The sequence below is a fragment of the Eubalaena glacialis genome, chromosome 17 (assembly GCF_028564815.1).
Source record: "Eubalaena glacialis isolate mEubGla1 chromosome 17, mEubGla1.1.hap2.+ XY, whole genome shotgun sequence".
NCBI lineage: Eukaryota > Metazoa > Chordata > Mammalia > Artiodactyla > Balaenidae > Eubalaena > Eubalaena glacialis.
In genome coordinates, this window is record NC_083732.1 from 70,245,536 (window position 1) to 70,269,018 (window position 23,483).

General features: G+C 37.6%; 1 protein-coding gene across 4 annotated transcripts in view; it reads left to right on the forward strand.

Moving 5' to 3' along the window:
- The window catches only part of COL14A1 (collagen type XIV alpha 1 chain), a 238,104-nt gene that overhangs the window by 5,867 nt on the left and 208,754 nt on the right, over nucleotides 1-23,483 (forward strand). For all 4 annotated transcript variants that reach the window (XM_061172169.1, XM_061172166.1, XM_061172167.1 and 1 more), the window contains exon 2: nucleotides 3,980-4,096. In XM_061172169.1, the coding sequence (XP_061028152.1) occupies nucleotides 3,980-4,096 (117 nt within the window). The remainder of the gene's footprint in view (nucleotides 1-3,979; nucleotides 4,097-23,483) is intronic.

A 23,483-nucleotide genomic window follows, 5' to 3' on the forward strand; every position in this document is an offset into this window, starting at 1 on the left:
AGTTTAGTGTGCTATACTGGTGGAATAAACTATTATATTTATTAAGCAAAAAACCTTCAAACAGCAGAGAAGTATTTGTATTATATTTCCAAGTGGTCTTAAAAACCACAAACAAATAACAGAAGACCTTAACTTTTTATCTCAGTCATTTTTTAATTAAATGTATTGGTAAATGTATTAAAAGTATTGTTTTATAAATAGGAGAAATTAAAATTTGAGGGAAATTTACTCTGGGATATGCTAGAGAGTTCTTTTTATCTTGCTTAGAATCTAAAATGTTATAATCTCATGATCTATTACAAAGATGGTGAAAACAGCAGTAAAGAAAATATTCTCAAACTTCCAAATGTACTTGACTACTAATAACAGCAAAAAGTATGGGTAAATGTGTTAACACAGAGGTCTTTATAAAGTGAAATCTAGCCCCTATGCAAAGTCTCAAATGTATATGCTTTGAAGTTTTTAAGTGACAGTTACTTTATCTTCAGTGGTTCCTTTTTGTAACCATCCAAAACAAACACTGCTAGAACCAAGTATAGATTTACTGTGAAGTTCTGAGACAGTATTGATGCCACCATTCTGTCATGGTATACATATTTTTTCCCTACAGCCAACACACCATTACATTCTCTGTGTTCCAATTCATTTAATAACTTGTCTTGAAAAGAAAATACTGGAATAATCCAGATATAAACAGTTATTTGGGCCAATGGAGGTTCACATTCTCTGTAGAGGGAAAGTTAAGAATTACATGGAGAGACTAAGAGGTAAAGTGCATTAGGCTGATTAGGAGGAGAGAGTTAGTTTCCTGTATACCTTTTAATACTGGCTGTATTAGTTCTCTATTGCTGCTGTAACAAATTATAACAAAGCCAGTGCTTAAAACAAGAGAGAATTTTTCTTCCCAACTGATCCCTATGTGTTGCAGGAAGTAGTTGGAAATATGGTCATTAACTCCAAGTGTTTTAAAACTATTTGACCATACAAAGAGTCAAGTTCCATTCCTTTCCAAACAAGTGAGCCTCACTTTGAAGGAAGTGGTGGTTCTTGCATCTGGCTTTTCTACAGCCTTAAATTCCAAACATTAGACATTAGCACTCCTTAAACACTTTATCACATTTAGACTTCCTTGCTCTACTGATGAATGACTATTTCAGCACCAACACTGCCATTTTTTCAGGATTACCATGTTTATCTAGTAATGTCACTTTGCACACTTTATATATATTGTGCACTTATTTCAGAGGTTAGCATACTTTTTCTGCAAAAGGCCAGATAATAAATATTCCAGGCATTGTGGGCTATACGGTATCTATCACAACTACTCAACTTTGCCATTGCAGTGTGAAATAAGCCACAGACAATATGTAAACAAATCAGCATGGCTGTCTTCCAATAAAACTTTATTTATAAAAGCAGGCAATGGACCAGATTTGGCCCATGAGTGGTAGTTTGCCAACCCCTGACATACTTTATAAGAATTAGCAGAAATCAAAAATAAAAGTGCAGATCCCAGACTTCCCTGGTGACCTACTGGTTAAGATTCTGGGCTTTCACTGCGGAGGCCTGGGTTCAATCCCTGACCAGGGAAGATCCCACAAGCTGTAAGTGTGGCCAAAAAAAAGAAAAAAAAAAATGCAGGTCCCAGTAATACAAATACTAGATTTCAAAAACTAAGTTGAATTAAAACAAAGCTAGAAATCATTAGAAATGCTTAAAAATACACACCAGAAGCCTCTGTCAGGCCTTTAGTAAACTTTATACTGTGTACTCAGTTTTTAAAAAAAGGAGCAAAAATGAGGACCTTACGATAAGCTTGGCCAAGGATGTCTACCAGCCCACTGGCAAGATTTGGCTCAGAAACTGGATGTGTTGTTTAACATTTAAAAACTTTTATTTTTAATTTTCTTCCATAAGTAATAAGAACCTATCTATAAATAGATTTTTCTCCCCAAGTTCCAGTCGAAGCCAAACAGTAATAGTTTCTCTGTTCATCCAAATGTTAGGTTTAGCCAATTTCCTTTTCTAGTTCAACATAGCAGTTCTTATGATAAATCCATATCTCCCCATAAGCCAGAGAAATGTAGACTCTTTCATTCATGTCAGATTGAGAATGGGAAGCTTGTGTTTCTGTTTTGCGTGACTAGCATTCTCTACTAAGAGGTAGTAAAGGGCAAGTAGAGAGAGAATATTACTCTTAAGATTGTGTCCTGGGCTTCCCTGGTGGCGCAGTGGTTGAGAATCTGCCTGCCAATGCAGGGGACACGGGTTCGAGCCCTGGTCCAGGAAGATCCCACATGCCGCGGAGCAACTAAGCCCCGTGTGCCACAACTACTGAGCCTGCGCGTCTGGAGCCTGTGCTCCGCAACGAGAGGCCGCAACAGTGAGAGGCCCGCGCACCGCGATGAAGAGTGACCCCCCGCTTGCCACAACTGGAGAAAGCCCTCGCACAGAAACGAAGAACCAACACAGCCAAAAATAAATAAATAAATAAATAAATAAATTTAAAAAAAAAAAAAAAAAAAAAAAGAGAGTACTCTTTCTTTAAAAAAAAAAAAAAAAAAAAAAAGATTGTGTCCTTCAGTTCTCGCTGATTTCAGATGAGCGGAGAGTTTGTAGTGTTAAATTACTCATTCTTCTAGCTAAGTGAAGGGTGACTTCTTAATATAAATCTTCTCCTGAAGAAACAGAGCATTTTGTTTGAGGTCAGAGATTGTCGTGCACCAGTACGTGAACTTGGATGAATCTCTTAGCTTCTCCTTGTATCCCTTATATATAAAATTGGGATAGCAATGTATTTTTGTGAATATTAAATAAGCTTTTGAGATCATCCATTAGATGAAGTAAAGGAGGAGGGGAACAAACATTTATTGGCCACCTATCATAATGCATTATATCTGTTATCTTCTTTAACATTTTCACTTATCCTGTGCAGAAAGTATTGCTGTCACCTTTTCTAAAGATAAGGCTTTGGAAGAAACAATCACTTGCTCAAGCTTATTCATCTAATAAGTGACAGAACTGGGAATCAAACTAATGTCCAAACCTCATATTATGCTACATACCTATTAAAAAGAATGTTTGTTTCCTTCCCCAGACTCTGTGTCCTAAAGTGGGAAAGAAAGACCAGGCATAAAAGTGGGTAATAAGTGCTAACTTTTCTGTTAAGCATTAAATTTTCTTTTGTGACAAACTAATTTATATATTATATAGTAAAAATCTTCTTATGAAAATATTTCTTTAGAAATTCTGGAGCATTGCTGTAGAGTTCCAAAAATATGTTTTGAAGTTTGAATGACTTACACAAAAAGTAATATAGACTGACCTATTTTGTTAACTATCGGGAAAGATTAAATATGCTGGGATGATTCATGACCATGTGCTGTGTGTCTTTCTGAAAGGTATAAATCAGCTACACGTGAAGAATTAATCCAAGTTTATAAAGCAATTATCTTTTATTATTATTATTATTTTTTATTTTGGTCCTTTACAATCTCTTTCTCAAAATGTTTTTAAATGAAGATCTTATTACTATACTATGTCTGTAATGACGTTAAATTATCATATCATAAAAAGTACTCAGTTAATAAAGTGAAAAACCTAAAGGCATAAAACAGATCCCACTAGAGTAGATTACAAAAGCTTACATATTCCAAGTAGAAAAAGTCATCCTTGTAACATAATAAAAACATTTTACAAGGTTGGCTTCAATTATTAAGCTGGGCTAAGGTATTAAATTCTAACCCTAAGTCATAGTTCTTTGTCACAAGATCGGTACTACTTGGCAAATGCTTATCTCCTGAGTAAGAAACAAATGCTTTTGAGTTTGTGTTATTTTGCAAACTGATCAATTCATTAATGCAGTTGTAGAAAGAACATGAAGTCTTGCGTATTGTGATTACATTACTTTGGCTTTTCAACTTAACAGTGGAAGCTTAAAAGTTTCAACATTTAAACAATTTTTGTTTTTCCTTTTCAGTGGCTCCACCCACAAGGTTAAGGTATAATGTATTATCTCATGATAGTATCCAGATTTCATGGAAGGCTCCGAGAGGGAAATTTGGTGGATACAAACTTCTTGTGACTCCAGCTGCAGGTAAAAACACTCAACTGTATTTTTTAGAGTATTAGCAATTTTTTGCACACAGGGAACTAAAAATGTATTGTGCTAAGTGCTGCTTTAAGCTCATTTGAAAGATTTTGGTTTTATTTAATCTTTGGAGCTTGAAAACTTACTCTCTACTCAAGAAAATAATGTTCCCCAAATGTAAAGAATAGCTATTGGACTCCCCATAATTTTCCTCAGGCAAAATTTTCAGACTATCAAGAATCCTGACTACCTCTGTTTCAACATGGATCAGTTCTTTTGGTCTACTGACAATTAAAAATTACCTCCAAAGTTTTAGCCTAGCCACAGCAATCAGAGAAGAAAAAGAAATAAAAGGAATCCAAGTTAGAAAACAAGAAGTAAAGCTGTCAGTGTTTGCAGATGACATGATACTATACATAGAGAGTCCTAAAGATGCTACCAGAAAACTACTATAGCTAATCAATGAATTTGGTAGAGTAGCAGGATACAAAAGTAATGCACAGAAATCTCTTTCATTCCTATACACTCACTAATGATGAAATATCTGAAAGAGAAATTAAGGAAACACTCCCATTTACCACTGCAACAAAAAGAATAAAATACCTAGGAATAAACCTACCTAAGGAGACAAAAGACCTGTATGCAGAAAATTATAAGACACTGATGAAAGAAATTAAAGATGATACAAACAGATGGACAGATATACCATGTTCTTGGACTGGAAGAATCAACATTGTGAAAATGACTATACTACCCAAAGCAATCTACAGATCCCATGCAATCCTTATCAAACTACCAATGGCGTTTTTCACAGAACTGGAACAAAAAATTTCACAATTTGTATGAAAACACCAAAGACCCCAAATAGCCAAAGCAATCTTGAGAAAGAAAAACGGAGCTGTAGGAATCAGGCTCCCTAACTTCAGACTATACTGCAAAGCTACATTAATCAAGACAGTATGGTACTGCCACAAAACCAGAAATATACATCAATGGAACAGGATAGAAAGCCCAGAGATAAACCAACGCACATATGGTCACCTTATTTTTGCTAAAGGAGGCAAGAATATACAATGGAGAAAAGGCAGCCTCTTCAATAAGTGGTACTGGGAAAACTGGACAGCTACATGTAAAAGAATGAAATTAGAACACTCCCTAACACCATACACAAAAATAAACTCAAAATGGATTAAAGACCTAAATGTAAGGCCAGAGACTATAAAACTGTTAGAAGAAAACATAGGCAGAACACTCTATGACATAAATCACAGCAAGATCCTTTTTGACCCACCTCCTAGGGAAATAGAAATAAAAACAAAAATAAACAAATGGGACCTGATGAAACTTAAAAGCTTTCGCACAGCAAAGGAAACCATAAACAAGATGAAGAGACACCCCTCAGAATGGGAGAAAATATTTGCAAATGAAGCAACAGACAAAGGATTAATCTCTAAAATTTATAAGCAGCCCATGCAGCTCAATATCAAAAACACAAACAACCCAATCCAAAAAGGGGCAGAAGACCTAAATAGACATTTCTCCAAAGAAGATATACAGACTGCCAAAAAACACATGAAAGGATGCTCAACATCACTAATCATTAGAGAAATGCAAATCAAAACTACAATGAGGTATCACCTCACACTGGTCAGAATGACCATCATAAAAAAATCTACAAACAGTAAATGCTGGAGAGGGTGTGGAGAAAACGGAACCCTCTTGCACTGTTGGTAGGAATGTAAATTGATACAGCCACTATGGAGAACAGTATGGAGGTTCCTCAAAAAACAAAAAAATAGAACTACCATATGACCCAGCAATCCCACTACTGGGCATATACCATGAGAAAATCATAATTCAAAAAGAGTCATGTACCACAATGTTCATTGCAGCTCTATTTACAATAGTCAGGACATGGAAGCAACCTAAGTGTCCATCGACAGATGAATGGATAAAGAAGATGTGGCACATATATACAATGGAATATTCCTCAGCCATAAAAAGAAATGAAATTGAGTTATTTGTAGTGAAGTGGGTGGACCTAGAGTCTGTCATACAGAGTGAAGTAAGTCAGAAAGAGAAAAACAAATACCATATGCTAACACATATATATGGAATCTAAAAAAAAAAAAAGAAGGTTCTGAAGAACCTAGGGGCAGGACAGGAATAAAGACGCAGACATAGAGAATGGACTTGAGGACACAGGGATGGGGAAGGGTAAGCGGGAGTGATGTGAGAGAGTGGCATGAACATATATACACTACCAAACGTAAAATAGATAGCTAGTGGGAAGCAGCCGCATAGCACAGGGAGATCAGCTCGGTGCTTTGTGACTACCTAGAGGGGTGGGATAGGGAGCGCGGGAGGGAGATGCAAGGGGGCGGAGATATGGGGATATATGTATATGTATAGCTGATTCACTTTGTTATAAAGCAGAAACTAACACACCATTGTTATGGAATTATACTCCAATAAAGATGTTAAAAAAAAATTACTTCCAGTATTTGTGACCAGCTGAGTAAATTACGACTAGTTAACTTGGTAGAATATTATTCAGCAATGATACATTAAATTATAAACTCTAAGTAGACACTGTGAAAATAAATGATACATTAAACCAAGAAAGGCAAAAGTTAAACTTATTGATCATGAAGTTAAAATAGTTATGTAAAATTTTAAAAAATTAAATTTTGGTTGAATTTTTTCTTTCTCATTTTATGTTTTTGTTTTGTAAATATAATCAACAAAAACAATACAGAGCATGTAGGGAATTCCCTGACGGTCCAGTGGTTAGGACTTGGTGCTCTCACTGCTGTGACCCCAGGTTCGATCCCTGGTCAGGGAACTAAAATCCCGCAAGCCATGTGGCCAAAACCAAACCAAACCAAACCAAGCAAACAAAAAAACCAATACAGAGTTGTAAAGGAATTTCTATTGCTACACGGATGTCATGGAGACTAACATGGGGTGAACAACTGGATTCTTGAGTTCAAAACCTGGTTCTGTGACTTAAAAGTAATGTCATTCATTCAGGCAAGTTATTTAATCTCTCAGTGCCTCAGTTTCCTCTTCTGTAAAATGTGCAGATAATATTAGTACCCACCTCATGGAGTTGTTGTGATGCTTGGAACTCAAAATGTGGTCTGAGAACCAGCTTCAAATGTAGAATATTGGGCCCCACACCCTACCTATTGAATCAGCATCTGAATTTTAAAATATTCCTTTGCATATTAATTTGGGAAGCCCTGGTCGTGTGGACTAGATGAATTAATAAACATAAAGCACTTAGAACAGTGATTGGCAAATCATATGTGCTCAGTAAATCTTACCCATGATTGTTATAAAGATGCTTTGTAGTATATCTCCCAGGTCTCATTTCTTCCTGTAAAATCCGTTTTCCCATAGTATGCAAAATACTTAATAATAGCCTATTTGTATAATATATATATTTATAAAAATATAATATTTTTTTTTTTTATTGGTGATAAAGATGGTTATATAGAGCTGGACTCCTTTCTATTGGAGACCTTTTCCCAACTCATTTAATGAGGCAAACAGATGCTCTCTTATTTCTAAATGGGGATATTTTTCTCAATAGTGGATTTAAAATAACAAAGCAAGCAGATGGAGCATCTAGCTTCTTGCTTGGTCATGGAAAAGAAATCGTCTTTTATTAACACATATTGTGCACAGGCTCCTTAGAATGACTTCTAAGTGACACCAGATGCCAGCTTTCCTCGTGTTGGCCCACAGAAGTGACTCGCTTGTGGATAGCAATATTTTATTCTCAAGCCTCATTCAGGGTTTTCATTTTGGAACATTGCCCAATGTTTTTAAATAACGTTGACTTCTAAAACATAGTTTGTTTTCTCAAATAAGCCATCAAAAACTTGCTCAAGCCTTTTAGATAGCCTTATCCACCAGAGGGCAGACAGCAGAAGCAAGAAGAACTACAATCCTGCAGCCTGTGGAACGAAAACCACATTCACAGAAAGATAGACAGATGAAAAGGCAGACGGCTATGTACCAGATGAAGGAACAAGATAAAATCCCAGAAAAACAACTAAATGGAGTGGAGATAGGCAACCTTCCAGAAAAAGGATTCAGAATAATAATAGTGAAGATGATCCAGGACCTCGGAAAAAGAATGGAGGCAAAGATCGAGAAGATGCAAGAAATGTTTAACAAAGACCTAGAAGAATTAAAGAACAAACAGAGATGAACAATACAATAACTGAAATGAAAAATACACTAGAAGGAATCAATAGCAGAATAACTGAGGCAGAAGAATGGATAAGTGACCTGGAAGACAGAATGGTGGAATTCACTGCTGTGGAACAGAATAAAGAAAAAAGAATGAAAAGAAAAGAAGACAGCCTAAGAGGCCTCTGGGACAACATTAAACGCAACAACATTCACATTATAGGGGTCCCAGAAGGAGAAGAGAGAGAGAAAGGACCCGAGAAAATATTTGAAGAGATTATAGTCGAAAACTTCCCTAACATGGGAAAGGAAATAGCCACCCAAATCCAGGAAGCACAGAGAGTCCAATACAGGATAAACCCAAGGAGAAACACGCCGAGACACATAGTAATCAAATTGGAAAAAATTAGAGACAAAGAAAAATTATTAAAAGCACCAAGAGAAAAATGACAAATAACTTACAAGGGAACTCCCATAAGGTTAACAGCTGATTTCTCAGCAGGAACTCTACAAGCTGGAAGGGTGTGGCATGACATATTTAAAGTGATGAAAGGGAAGAACCTACAACCAAGATTACTTTACCTGGCAAGGATCTCATTCAGATTTGATGGAGAAATCAAAAGCTTTACAGACAAGCAAAAGCTAAGGAAATACAGCACCACCAAACCAGCTCTACAACAAATGCTAAAGGAACTTCTCTAAGTGGGAAACACAAGAGAAGAAAAGGACCTACAAAAACAAACCCATAACAATTAAGAAAATGGTAATAGGAACATACATATCAATAATTACCTTAAACCTGAATGAATTAAATGCTCCAACCAAAAGACACAGGCTCGTTGAATGGATACAAAAACAAGACCCATATATATGCTGTCTACAAGAGATGACTTCACACCAAGGGACACATACAGACTGAAAGTAAGGGGATGGAAAAAGATATTCAATGCAAATAGAAATCAAAAGAAAGCTGGAGTAGCAGTACTCATATCAGATAAAATAGACATTAAAATAAAGAATGTTACAAGAGACAAGGAAGGACACTGCATAATGATCAAGGGATCAATCCAAGAAGAAGATATAACAATTATACATATATATGCAGCCAACATAGGAGCACCTCAATACATAAGGCAACTGCTAACAGCTATAAAAGAGGAAATCGACAAGAACAAAATATAGTGGGGGACTTTAACACCTCACTTACACCAATGGACAGATCATCCAAACAGAAAATTAATAAGGAAACACAAGTTTAAATGGCACAATAGATCAGATAGATTTAATTGATATTTATAGGACTTTCCATCCAAAACCAGCAGATTACACTATCTTCTGAAGTGCGCACAGAACATTCTCCAGGATAGATCACATCTTGGGTCACAAAGAAAGCCTCAGTAAATTTAAGAAAATTGAAATCATACAAAGCATCTTTTCTGACCACAACGCTATGAGATTTGAAATCAATTACAGGGAAAAAATCGTAAAAAACACAGACACATGGAGGCTAAACAATACGTTACTAAATAACCAAGAGGTCACTAAAGAAATCAAAGAAGAAATCAAAAAATACCTAGAGACAAATGACAATGAAAGCACGACGATCCAAAACCTATGGGATGCAGTAAAAGCAGTTCTAAGAGGGAAGTTTATAGCAATACAAGCTTACCTCAAGAAACAAGAAACATGTCAAATAAACAATCTAACCTTACACCTAAAGGAACTAGAGAAAGAAGAACAAACAAAACTCAATGTTAGTAGAAGGAAAGAAATCATAAAGATCAGAGCAGAAATAAATGAAATACAAACAAAGAAAACAATAGCAAAGATCAATAAAACTAAAAGCTGGTTCTATGAGAAGATAAACAAAATTGATAAACCATTAGCTAGACTCATCAAGAAAAAAAGAGAGAAGACTCAAGTCAATAGAATTAGAAATGAAAAAGGAGAAGTAACAACTGACACTGCAGAAATACAAGGGATCATAAGAGATTACTACAAGCAACTCTATGCCAATAAAATGGACAACCTGGAAGAAATGGACAAATTCTAAGAAAGCATAACCTTCCCAGACTGAACCAGGAAGAAATAGAAAATATAAACAGACCAATCACAAGCAATGTAATTGAGACTGTGATTAAAAATCTTCCAACAAACAAAAGCCCAGGACCAGATGGCTTCACAGGCAAATTCTATCAAACATTTAGAGAAGAGCTAACAACTATTCTTCTCAAACTCTTCCAAAATATAGCAGAGGGAGGAACACTCCCAAACTCATTCTACGAGGCCACCATCACCCTGATACCAAAACCAGACAAAGATGTCACAAAGAAAGAAAACTACAGACCAATATTACTGATGAACATAGATGCAAAAATCTTCAACAAAATACTAGCAAACAGAATCCAACAACACATTAAAAGGGTCATACACCATGATCAAGTAGGATTTATCCCAGGGATGCAAGGATTCTTGAAGATACATAAATCAATCAATGTGATACACTATATTAACAAATTGAATAAAAACCATATGATCATCTCAATAGATGCAGAAAAAGCTTTTGATAAAATTCAACACCCATTTATGATAAAAACTCTCCAGAGAATAGGCATAGAGGGAACCTACCTCAACATAATAAAAGCCCTATATGACAAACCCACAGCCAACATCATTCTCAATGTTGAAAAGCTGAAAGCATTTCCTCTAAGATCAGGAACAAAACAAGGATGTTCACTCTCACCACTATTATTCAACATAGTTTTGGAAGTCCTAGCCACAGCAATCAGAGAAGAAAAAGAAGTAAAAGGAATACAAATTGGAAAAGAAGAAGTAAAACTGTCACTGTTTGCAGATGACGTGATACTATACATAGAGAATCCTAAAAATGCCACCAGAAAACTACTAGACCTAATCAATGAATTTGGTAAAGTTGCAGGATACAAAATTAATGCACAGAAATCTCTTGCATTCCTATACACTAATGATGAAAAATCTGAAGGAGAAATTAAGGAAACACTCCCATTTACCAGTGCAACAAAAAGAATAAAATACCTAGGAATAAACCTACCTAGGGAGACAAAAGACCTGTAAGCAGAAAACTATAAGACACTGATGAAAGTAATTAAAGATGATACAAACAGATGGAGAGATATGCCATGTTCTTGGTTTGGAAGAATCAATATTGTGAAAATGACTATACTACCCAAAGCAATTTACAGATTCAATACAATCCCTATCAAATTACCAATGGCATGTTTTACAGAACTAGAACAAAAAACTTAAAGTTTGTATGGAGACACAAAAGACCCCGAATAACCAAAGCAGTCTTCTTTTTTTTTTTAACATCTTTATTGTAGTATCATTGCTTTACAATGGTGTGTTAGTTTCTGCTTTATAACAAAGTGAATCAGTTATACATATACATATGTTCCCATATCTCTTCCCTCTTGCGTCTGCCTCCCTCCCACCCTCCCTATCCCACCCCTCTAGGTGGTCACAGAGCACCGAGCTGATCTCCCTGTGCTATGCGTCTGCTTCCCACTAACTATCTATTTTACATTTGGTAGTGTATGTAAGTCCATGCCACTCTCTCACTCTGTCACAGCTTACCCTTCCCCCTCCCCATATCCTCAAGTCCATTCTCTAGTAGGTCTGTGTCTTTATTCCCATCTTGCCCCTAGGTTCTTCATGACCTTTTTTTTTTTTCTCTTAGATTCCATATATACGTTTTAGCATACGGTATTTGTTTTTCTCTTTCTGACTTACTTCACTCTGTATGACAGACTCTAGGTCCATCCACCTCACTAGAAATAACTCAATTTCGTTTCTTTTTATGGCTGAGTAATATTCTATTGTATATATGTGCCACATCTTCTTTATCCATTTATCTGTCGATGGACACTTAGGTTGCTTCCATGTCCTGGCTATTGTAAATAGAGCTGCAGTGAACATTGTGGTACATGACTCTTTTTGAATTATGGTTTGCTCAGGGTATATGCCCAGTAGTGGGATTGCTGGGTCGCATGGTAGTTCTATTTTTAGTTTTTTAAGGAACCTCCATACTGTTCTCCATAGTGGCTATATCAATTTACATACTCACCAACAGTGCAAGAGGGTTCCGTTTTCTCCACACCCTCTCCAGCATTTATTGTTTGTAGATTTTTTGATGATGGCCATTCTGACCGGTGTGAGAAGATATTTCATTGTAGTTTTGATTTGCATTTCTCTAATGATTCGTGATGTTGATCATCCTTTCATGTGTTTGTTGGCAATCTGTATATGTTCTTTGGAGAAATGTGTATTTAGGTCTTCTGCCCATTTTTGGATTGGGTTGTTTGTTTTTTTGATATTGAGCTGCTTGTAAATTTTGGAGATTAATCCTTTGTCAGTTGCTTCATTTGTAAATATTTTCTCCCATTCTGAGGGTTGTCTTTTCATCTTGTTTATGTTTTCCTTTGCTGTGTAAAAGCTTTTAAGTTTCATTAGGTCCCATTTGTTTATTTTTGTTTTTATTTCCATTTCTCTAGGAGGTGGGTCAAAAAGGATCTTGCTGTGATTTATGTCATAGAGTGTTCTGCCTATGTTTTCCTCTAGGAGTTTGATAGTGTCTGGCCTTACATTTAGGTCTTTAATCCATTTTGAGTTTATTTTTGTGTATGGTGTCAGGGAGTGTTCTAATTTCATACTTTTACATGTACCTGTCCAGTTTTCCCAGCACCACTTATTGAAGAGGCTGTCTTTTCTCCACTGTATATCCTTGCCTCCTTTATCAAAGATAAGGTGATCATATGTACGTGGGTTTATCTCTGGGCTTTCTATCCTGTTCCATTGATCTATATTTCTGTTTCTGTGCCAGTACCATACTGTTTTGATTACTGTAGCTTTGTAATATAGTCTGAAGTCAGGGAGCCTGATTCCTTCAGCTCCGTTTTTCCTTCTCAAGATTGCTTTGGCTATTCGGGGTCTTTTGTGTTTCCATACAAATTGTGAAATTTTTTGTTCTAGTTCTGTGAAAAATGCCAGTGGTAGTTTGTTAGGGATTGCATTGAATGTGTAGATTGCTTTGGGGAGTAGAGTCATTTTCACAATGTTGATTCTTCCAATCCAAGAACATGGTATATCTCTCCATCTATTTGTATCATCTTTAATTTCTTTCATCAGTGTCTTATAATTTTCTGCATACAGGTCTTTTGTCTCCTTAAGTAGGTTTATTCCTAGATATTTTATTCTTTTTGTTGTAATGGTAAATGGGAGTGTTTTCTTAATTTCACTTTCAAATTTTTCATCATTAGTGTATAGGAATGCTAGAGATTTCTGTGCATTAATTTTGTATCATTCTACTTTACCAAATTCATTGATTAGCTCTAGTAGTTTTCTGGTAGCTTCTTTAGGATTCTCTATGTATAGTATCATGTCATCTGCAAACAGTGACAGCTTTACTTCTTCTTTTCCCATTTGTATTCTTTTAATTTCTTTTTCTTCTCTGATTGCTGTGGCAAAAACTTCCAAAACTATGTTGAATGATAGTGGTGAGAGTGGGCAACGTTGTCTTGTTCCTGATCTTAGTGGAAATGGTTTCAGGTTTTCACCATTGAGGACGATGTTGGCTGTGGGTTTGTCATATATGGCCTTTATTATGTTGAGGAAAGTTCCCTCTATGACTACTTTCTGCAGGTTTTTTATCATAAATGGGTGTTGAATTTTGTCGTAAGTTTTCTCTGCATCGATTGAGATGATCATATGATTTTTCTCCTTCAATTTGTTAATATGGTGTATCACATTGATTGATTCGCGTATCTTGAAGAATCCTTGCATTCCTGGGATAAACCCCACTTGATCATGGTGTATGATCCTTTTAATGTGCTGTTGGATTCTGTTTGCTAGTATTTTGTTGAGGATTTTTGCATCTATTTTCATCAGTGATATTGGCGTGTAGTTTTCTTTCTTTGTGACACTTTTGTCTGGTTTTGGTATCAGAGTGATGGTGGCCTCGTAGAATGAGTTTGGGAGTGTTCCTCCCTCTGATATATTTTGGAAGAGTTTGAGAAGGAAGGGTGACAGCTCTTCTCTAAATGTTTTATAGAATTCGCCTGTGAAGCCATGTGGTCCAGGGCTTTTGTTTGTTGGAAGATTTTTTTTTTTTTAATTAATTAATTAATTAATTATTTATTTTTGGCTGTGTTGGGTCTTCATTTCTGTGCGAGGGCTTTCTCTAGTTGCGGCGAGCGGGGGCCACTCTTCATCGCGGTGCGTGGGCCTCTCACTGTCGCGACCTCTCTTGTTGCGGAGCACAGGCTCCAGACGCGCAGGCTCAGTAGTTGTGGCTCACGGGCCTAGTTGCTCCGCGGCATGTGGGATCTTCCCAGACCAGGGCTCGAACCCGTGTCCCCTGCATTGGCAGGCAGATTCTCAACCACTGCGCCACCAGGGAAGCCCTGTTGGAAGATTTTTAATCACAGTTTCAATTTCAGTGCTTGTGATTTGTCTGTTCATATTTTCTATTTTTTCCTGGTTCAGTCTCAGAAGGTTGTGCATTTCTAAGAATTTGTCCATTTCTTCCAGGTTGTCCATTTTATTGGCATATAGTTGCTTGTAGTAATCTCTCATGATCCTTTGTATTTCTGCAGTGTCAGTTGTTACTTCTTTTTCATTTCTAATTCTATTGATTTGAGTCTTCTCCCTTCTTTTCTTGATGAGTCTGGCTAATGGGTTATCAATTTTGTTTATCTTCTCAATGAACCAGCTTTTAGTTTTATTGATCTTTGCTATCGTTTCCTTCATTTCTTTTTCATTTATTTCTGATCTGATCTTTATGATTTCTTTCCTTCTGCTAACTTTGGAGTTTTTTTTGTTCTTCTTTCTCTAATTGCTTTAGGTGTAAGGTTAGGTTGTTTATGTGAGATGTTTCTTGTTTCCCAAGGTAGGATTGTATTGCTATAAACTTCCCTCTTAGAACTGCTTTTGCTGCATCCCATAGGTTTTGGGTCGTCGTGTTTTCATTGTCATTTGTTTCTAGGTATTTTTTTATTTCCTCTTTGATTACTTCAGTGATCTCTTGGTTATTAAGTAGTGTATTGTTTAGCCTCCATGTGCTTGTACTTTTTACCGACTTTTTCCTGTAATTGATATCTAGTCTCATAGCATGTGGTTGGAAAAGATACTTGATACGATTTCAATTTTCTTAAATTTACCAGGGCTTGATTTGTGACCCAAGATATGATCTATCCTGGAGAATGTTCCATAAGCACTTGAGAAGAATGTGTATTCTGTTGTTTTTGGATGGAATGTTCTATATATATCAATTAAGTCTAATTAAGTTTAATGTATCATTTAAAGTTTGTGTTTCCTTATTTATTTTCATTTTGGATGAGCTGTCCATTGGTGAAAGTGGGGTGTTAAAGTCCCCTACTATGTTTGTGTTACTGTCGATTTCCCCTTTTATGGCTGTTAGTATTTGCCTTATGTATTGAGGTGCTCCTATGTTGGGTGCATAAATATTTACAATTGTTATATCTTCTTCTTGGATCGATCCCTTGATCATTACGTAGTGTCCTTCTTTGTCTCCTGTAATAGTCTTTATTTTAAAGTCTATTTTGTCTGATATGAGAGTTGCTACTCCAGCTTTCTTTTGTTTCCATTTGCATGGAATATCTTTTTCCATCCCCTCACTTTCAGTCTGTATGTGTCTCTAGGTCTGAAGTGGGTCTCTTGTAGACAGCATATATACGGGTCTTGTTTTTGTATCCATTCAGCTAGGCTATGTCTTTTGGTTGGAGCATTTAATCCATTTACATTTAAGGTAATTATTGATATGTATGTTCCTATTCCCATTTTCTTAATTTGTTTTGGGTTTGTTATTGTAGGTCTTTTCCTTCTCTTCTGTTTCCTGCCTAGAGAAGTTCCTTTAGCATTTGTTGTAAAGCTGGTTTGGTGGTGCTCAATTCTCTTAGCTTTTGCTTGTGTGTAAAGGTTTTAATTTCTCCATCGAATCTGAATGAGATCCTTGCTGGGTAGAGCAATCTTGGTTGTAGGTTTTTGTCCTTCATCACTTTAAATATGCCTTGACACTCCCTTCTGGCTTGCAGCGTTTCTGCTGAAAGATCAGCTGTTAGCCTTATGGGGATGCCCTTGTGTGTTATTTGTTGTTTTTCCCTCGTTGCTTTTAATATTTTTTCTTTGTATTTAATTTTTGATAGTTTGTTTAATATGTGTCTTGGCGTGTTTCTTCTTGGATTTATCCTGTATGCGACTCTCTGTGCTTCCTGGACTTGACTGACTATTTCCTTTCCCATATTAGGGAAGTTTTCAACTATAATCTCTTCAAATATTTGCTCAGTCCCTTCTTTTTTCTCTTCTTCTTCTGGGACCCCTATAATTCGAATGTTGGTGCGTTTAATGTTGTCCCAGATGTCTCTGAGACTGTCCTCAGTTCTTTTCATTCTTTTTTCTTTATTCTGCTCTGCAGTAGTTATTTCCACTATTTTATCTTCCAGGTCACTTATCCATCTTCTGCCTCAGTTATTCTGTTATTGATCCCTTCTAGAGAATTTTTAATTTCATTTATTGTGTTGTTTATCATTGTTTGTTTGCTCTTTAGTTCTTCTAGGTCCTTGTTAAACGTTTCTTGTATTTTCTCTATTCTATTTCCAAGATTTTGGATCATCTTTACTATCATTATTCTGAATTCTTTTTCAGGTAGACTGCCTATTTCCTCTTCATTTGTTAGGTCTGGTGGGTTTTTACCTTGCTCCTTCATCTGCTGTGTGTTTTTCTGTCTTCTCATTTTGCTTAACTTGCTGCATTTGGGGTGTCCTTTTCACAGGCTGCAGGTTCGTAGTTCCTGTGTTTTTGGTGTCTGTCCCCAGTGGCTAAGGTTGGTTCAGTGGGTTGTGTAGGCTTCCTGGTGGATGGGACTAGTGCCTGTGTTCTGGTGGATGAGGCTGGACCTTGTTTTTCTGGTGGGCAGGTCCATGTCTGGTGGTGTTTTTTGGGGTGTCTGTGGCCTTATTATGATTTTAGGCAGCCTCTCTGCTAATGGATGGTTTTGTGTTCCTGTCTTGCTAGTTTTTTGGCATAGGGTGTCCTGCACTGTAGCTTGCTGGTTGTTGAGTGGAGCTGGGTCTTGGTGTTGAGATGGAGATCTCTGGGAGTTTTTCTCCATTTGATATTACTTGGAGCTGGGAGGACTCTTGCAGACCAGTGTACTGAAGTTGGCTCTCGCACCTCAGAGGCACAGCCCTGATGCCTGGCTGGAGCACCAAGAGCCTTTCATCCACTCGGCTCAGAATAAAAGGGAGAAAAGATAGAAAGAAAGAAGGTAATATAAAATAAAATAAAGTAAAATAAAATAAAATAAAAGTATTAAAATAAAAAATAAAAAATAATTATTAAGAAAAAAATTTTTTTAAGTAAAAAAAAAAAATGGACAGAGAGAACTCTAGGACGAATGGTAAAAGCAAAGCTATACAGACAAAATCACACACAGAAGCATAAACATACACACTCATAAAAAGAGACAAATGGAAAAAATATATATGTCTTTGCTCCCAAAGTCCATCTCCTCAATATGGGATGATTCGTTGTGTATTCAGGTATTCTAGAGATGCAGGGTACATCAAGTTGATTGTGCAGATTTAATCCGCTGCTCCTGAGGCTTCTGGGAGCAATTTCTCTTTGTCTTCTTTGTTCGCACAGCTCCTGGGGTTCAGCTTTGGATTTGGACCCGCCTCTGCGTGTGTAGGTCGCCTGAGGGTGTCTGTTCTTCGCTCAGACAGGACAGGGTTAAAGGAGCAGCTGTTTCGGGGGCTCTGGCTCACTCAGGCCGGGGGGAGGGAGAGGTAGGCATGCGGGGCGAGCCTGCGGCGGCAGAGGCCAGCGTGACATTGCACCAGCCTGAGGCGCGCCGTGCGTTCTCCCGGGGAAGTTGTCCCTGGATCACGGGACCCTGGCAGTGGCGGGCTGCACAGGTTCCTGGGAGGGGCAGTGTGGATAGTGACCTGTGCTTGCACACAGGCTTCTTGGTGGCAGCAGCAGCAGCCTTAGCGTCCCATGCCCGTCTCTGGGCTCCGCGCTGATAGCCGCGGCTTGCACCCGTCTCTGGAGCTCCTTTAAGCGATGCTCTTAATCCCCTCTCCTCGTGCACCAGGAAACAAAGAGGGAAGAAAAAGTCTCTTGCTTCTTCGGCAGGTCCAGACTTTTTCCCGGACTCCCTCCCGGCTAGCTGTGGCGCACTAGTCCCTTCAGGCTGTGTTCAGGCAGCCAACTCCAGTCCTCTCCCTGGGATCCGACCGAAGCCCGAGCCTCAGCTCCCAGCCCCCGCCCGCCCCGGTGGGTGAGCAGACAAGCCTCTCAGGCTGGTGAGTGCTGGTCGGCACCATTCCTCTGTGCAAGAACCTCTCCGCTTTGCCCTCCGCACCCCTGTTGCTGTGCTCTCCTCCGTGGCTCTGGAGCTTCCCCCCTCTGCCACCCGCAGTCTCTGCCTGCGAAGGGGCTTCCTAGTGTGTGGAAACCTTTCCTCCTTCACAGCTCCCTCCCAGTGGTGCAGGTCCCGTCCCTATTCTTTTGTCTCTGTTTTTTCTTTTTTCTTTTGCCCTACCCAGGTACGTGGGGATTTTCTTGCCTTTTGGGAGGTCTGAGGTCTTCTGCCAGCATTCAGTAGGTGTTCTTTAGGAGCTGTTCCATATGTAGATGTATTTCTCATGTACTTGTGGAGAGAAAGTTGATCTCCACGTCTTACTCTTCTGCCATCTTGAAGCTCCCAGAAGCGCCAAAGAAGTCTTGAGCGAAAAACAGGGAGCAAGAGGAATCAGACTCCCTGACTTCAGACCATACTACAAAGCTACAGTAATCAAGACAATATGGTAGTGGCACAAAAAAACAGAAATGTAGATCAATGGAACAGGATAGAAAGCCCAAAGATAAACCCATGCACCTATGGTCAACTAATCTATGACAAAGGAGGCAAGGATATACAATGGAGAAAAGACAGTCTCTTCAATAAGTGGTGCTGGGAAAACTGGACAGGTACATGTAAAAGAATGAAATTAGAACACTCCTTAACACCATAAACAAAAATAAACTCAAAATGGAGTAGCAACCTAAATGTAAGACCGGACACTCTAAAACTCTTAGGGGAAAACACAGGAAAAACACTCTTTGACATAAATCATAGCAAGATATTTTTTGATCCACCTCCTAGAGTAATGGTAATAAAAACAAAAATAAACAAATGGGACCTAATGAAACCTAAAAGCTTTTGCAAAGCAAAGGAAACTGCAAACAAGACCAAAAGACAACCCTCAGAATGGGAGAAAATATTTGCAAACGAATCAACAGACAAAGGATTTACCTCTAAAATATATAAACAGGTCATGCAGCTCAATATTAAAAAAAACAAACAATCCAATCCAAAAATGGTCAGAAGACCTAAATAGACATTTCTCCAAAGAAGACATACAGATGGCCAAGAAGCACATGAAAAGCTGCTCAACATCACTAATTATTAGAGAAATGCAAATCAAAACTACAATGAGGTATCACCTCACACCAGTTAGAATGGGCATCAGCAGAAAATCTACAAACAGCAAATGCTGGAGAGGGTGTGGAGAAAAGGGAACCTTCTTGTACTGTTGGTGGGAATGTGAATTGATACAGCCACTATGGAGAACAGTATGGAGGTTCCTTAAAAAATTAAAAATAGAATTACCATATAACCCAGCAATCCCAGTTCTGCGCATATACCCAGAGAAAACCAGAATTCAAAAAGACACATGCACCCCAATATTCATTGCAGCATTTTTTACAGTAGCCAGATCATGGAAGCAACCTAAATGCCCATTGACAGACGAATGGATAAAGAAGATGTGGTACATATATAGAATGGAATATTACTCAGCCATAAAAAGGAACGAAATTGAGTCATTTGTAGAGACGTGGATGAATCTAGAGACTGTCATACAGAGTGAAGTAAGTCAGAAAGAGAAAAACAAATATCGTATATTAACGCATATATGTGGAACCTAGAAAAATGGTACAGATGAACCAGTTTGCAGTGCAGAAATTGAGACACAGATGTAGAGAACAAACGTATGGACACCAGCGGGGAAAGTGGCTGGGGTGGGGGTGGTGGTGGGATGAACTGGAAGACTGGGATTGACATATATACACTAATATGTATAAAATGAGTAACTAATAAGAACCTGCTGTACAAAAAGATAAATAAAATAAAATTCAAAAATTCAAAAAAAATAAAATAAGCCATCATGGGAAATTTAAGTGGTTTTTGAACATTATTGTGATGCTAAAGGTCAAAATATAAGTTAGTAATTTGTGCTACCTCTAAGAATTCCCTATGTCTTGAAGGTAATTATTTTCCCTCCAGGTAATTAGTGTGTTAACTCTTTTGGATTATTTGCTGATAACACCAAACTTTTAAGTACCCCAAGCAGGTGTCACTGAGGGATTAGAACCTTAGAAGTGACTTGTGTGATCTTTGAACCAAACCTTGGCCTCATCCTTCAATCTTCTCTGCTACAGCACCCCTCAAAAGTAGACATCCAGCTCTTGTTTAAACACCTCCAATGACAAATAAAAATTGAGGATGAAAGCAGATGATTTCTCCATGAAAACTGGGTTTATTCTGTGGTGACCCAATGTCCTTACTGCAGTGGCCAAAGCCAATAAAACATTCTTGACACTCTGGTATCATCATGATCAAACATCAAATAAATAGAGTAAATAAAAGGAGTAGTAAATAATGTTTACTAGACACAAATAATGTCTAGACACAATATTTGTAGATGGTTTTGCACTACAAGATGTGTTTCAAGTACTGTTTATACCAGTCTTTCCCAAAGCGTTTTCCATGGTGTTCAACAGGATGCTAATAGCTATTATACAATCAAATGGTTTAATGGTCAAATAAATTTGAGTGCTGTTTTAAGCAGAGTTTAAAGCTTGTTTTTTTAATTACAGGATTCTCAAAGCCTTTAAAATAATACATTCTCTGACTCTCAGTGAGGAATTCTAATACACAGAGTTTTTCTAAGGATTCTCAAAGCCTTTAAAATAATACATTCTCTGACTCTCAGTGAGGAATTCTAATACACAGAGTTTTTCTAAGGAATTTTTTTTTAAGTGAAACACACATTATGAATGATTCATTTTGTGCACTTTGTAGTAGTTGAGTTTTAAATGATACAAGTTTCTGAAACCAAACTTAGCATCTTGGACATAAATGCATTTAAGGAGGTAGGTTTTGGCTAGAGAAAGGCTCAGTTCTGCCTTCCAGTAGCTGGTAGCATAGATGATAGGAGCATCATTTTTCAGACTTAATCAATTCTACTAGAATATGGTTAAAGTATTGGATTGGCCAGAAAGTTCGTTCGGGATTGTCCATAAGCTCGCACAGAAAAACCCGAACGAACTTTTGGGCCAACCCAGTATGTTGTAATCTGTGTTATGCTTGATTATTTCAGCAAATATCAGAACTTACTTGCTGTTCCTGCTAGAGGGACAGAAGTTTTAAATTAATTTCCCTTTTCTCAGACACAGTGAATACTGCCAGAAATTAGAGAAGAAAGGTATATTTGGAATTTTGCATACAAGTTGAGTATTGAATCAAATAGCATTTTCAGCAAAGATTTAGATGTCAGTCTAATTTGATGGAGAGACAGTGGGGGTTTGAAACTTTTTCCAGAGCCAAGCTAACTTTTAAGTAGCCAGGCAATGAGTGGTTCCTTTAACATCCCAGGCCAGTGATGCTCAGTTTTAAGATAATTAAATTGCTAATGCTTCAAGGATGCTTTGACTCACTTTAGAGAGGCCATAGGAAGAATTCCGGTGTAGATAATTACATTCAGTCTACCCATACCTTTTCCTTCACTTTTAAGTGACGCTCTTTTCTTGAAGAGTGTATCTGATGTTGAGGACATACTGTCTTCTAATCTCATGCTATGGCTTTCCCTAGTGTATAAAAGCAACAGTGTGAGTTAAACATAGGCAGAACACTCTATGACATAAATCACAGCAAGATCCTTTTTGACCCACCTCCTAGAGAAATGAAAATAAAAACAAAAATAAACAAATGGGACTTAATGAAACTTAAAACTTTGCACAGCAAAGGAAAACATAAACTAGACGAAAAGACAACCCCCAGAATGGGAGAAAATATTTGCAAATGTAGCAACTGACAAAGGATTAATCTCCAAAATTTACAAGCAGCTCATGCAGCTCAATATCAAAAAAACAAACAACCCAATCCAAAAATGGGCAGAAGACCTAAATAGACATTTCTCCAAAGAAGATATACAGATTGCCAACAAACACATGAAAGGATGCTCAACATCACTAATCATTAGAGAAATGCAAATCAAAACTACAATGAGATATCATCTCACACCAGTCAGAATGGCCATCATCAAAAAATCTACAAACAATAAATGCTGGAGAGGGTGTGGAGAAAAGGGAACCCTCTTGCACTGTTGGTGGGAATGTAAATTGATACAGCCACTATGGAGAACAGTATGGAGGTTCCTTAAAAAACTAAAAATAGAACTACCATACGACCCAGCAATCCCACTACTGGGCATATACCCTGAGAAAACCATAATTCAAAAAGAGTCATGTACCACAATGTTCACTGCAGCTCTATTTACAATAGCCAGGACGTGGAGGCAACCTAAGTGTCCATCAACAGATGAATGGATAAAGAAGATGTGGCACATATATACAATGGAATATTACTCAGCCATAAAAAGAAACGAAATTGAGTTATTTCTAGTGAGGTGGATGGACCTAGAGTCTGTCATACAGAGTGAAGTAAGTCAGAAAGAGAAAAACAAATACCGTATGCTAACACATATATATGGAATCTAAGAAAAAAAAAAAAGGTCATGAAGAACCTAGGAGCAGGACGGGAATAAAGACGCAGACCTACTAGAGAATGGACTTGAGGACACGGGGAGGGGAAGGGTAAGCTGGGACTAAGTGAGAGAGTAGCATGGACATATATACACTACCAAATGTAAAATAGATAGCTAGTGGGAAGCAGCTGCATAGCACAGGGAGATCAGCTAGGTGCTTTGTGATCACCTAAAGGGGTGGGATAGGGAGGGTGGGATAGGGAGGGTGGGAGGGAGGGAGACGCAAGAGGGAAGAGTTATGGGGTATATGTATATGTATAGCTGGC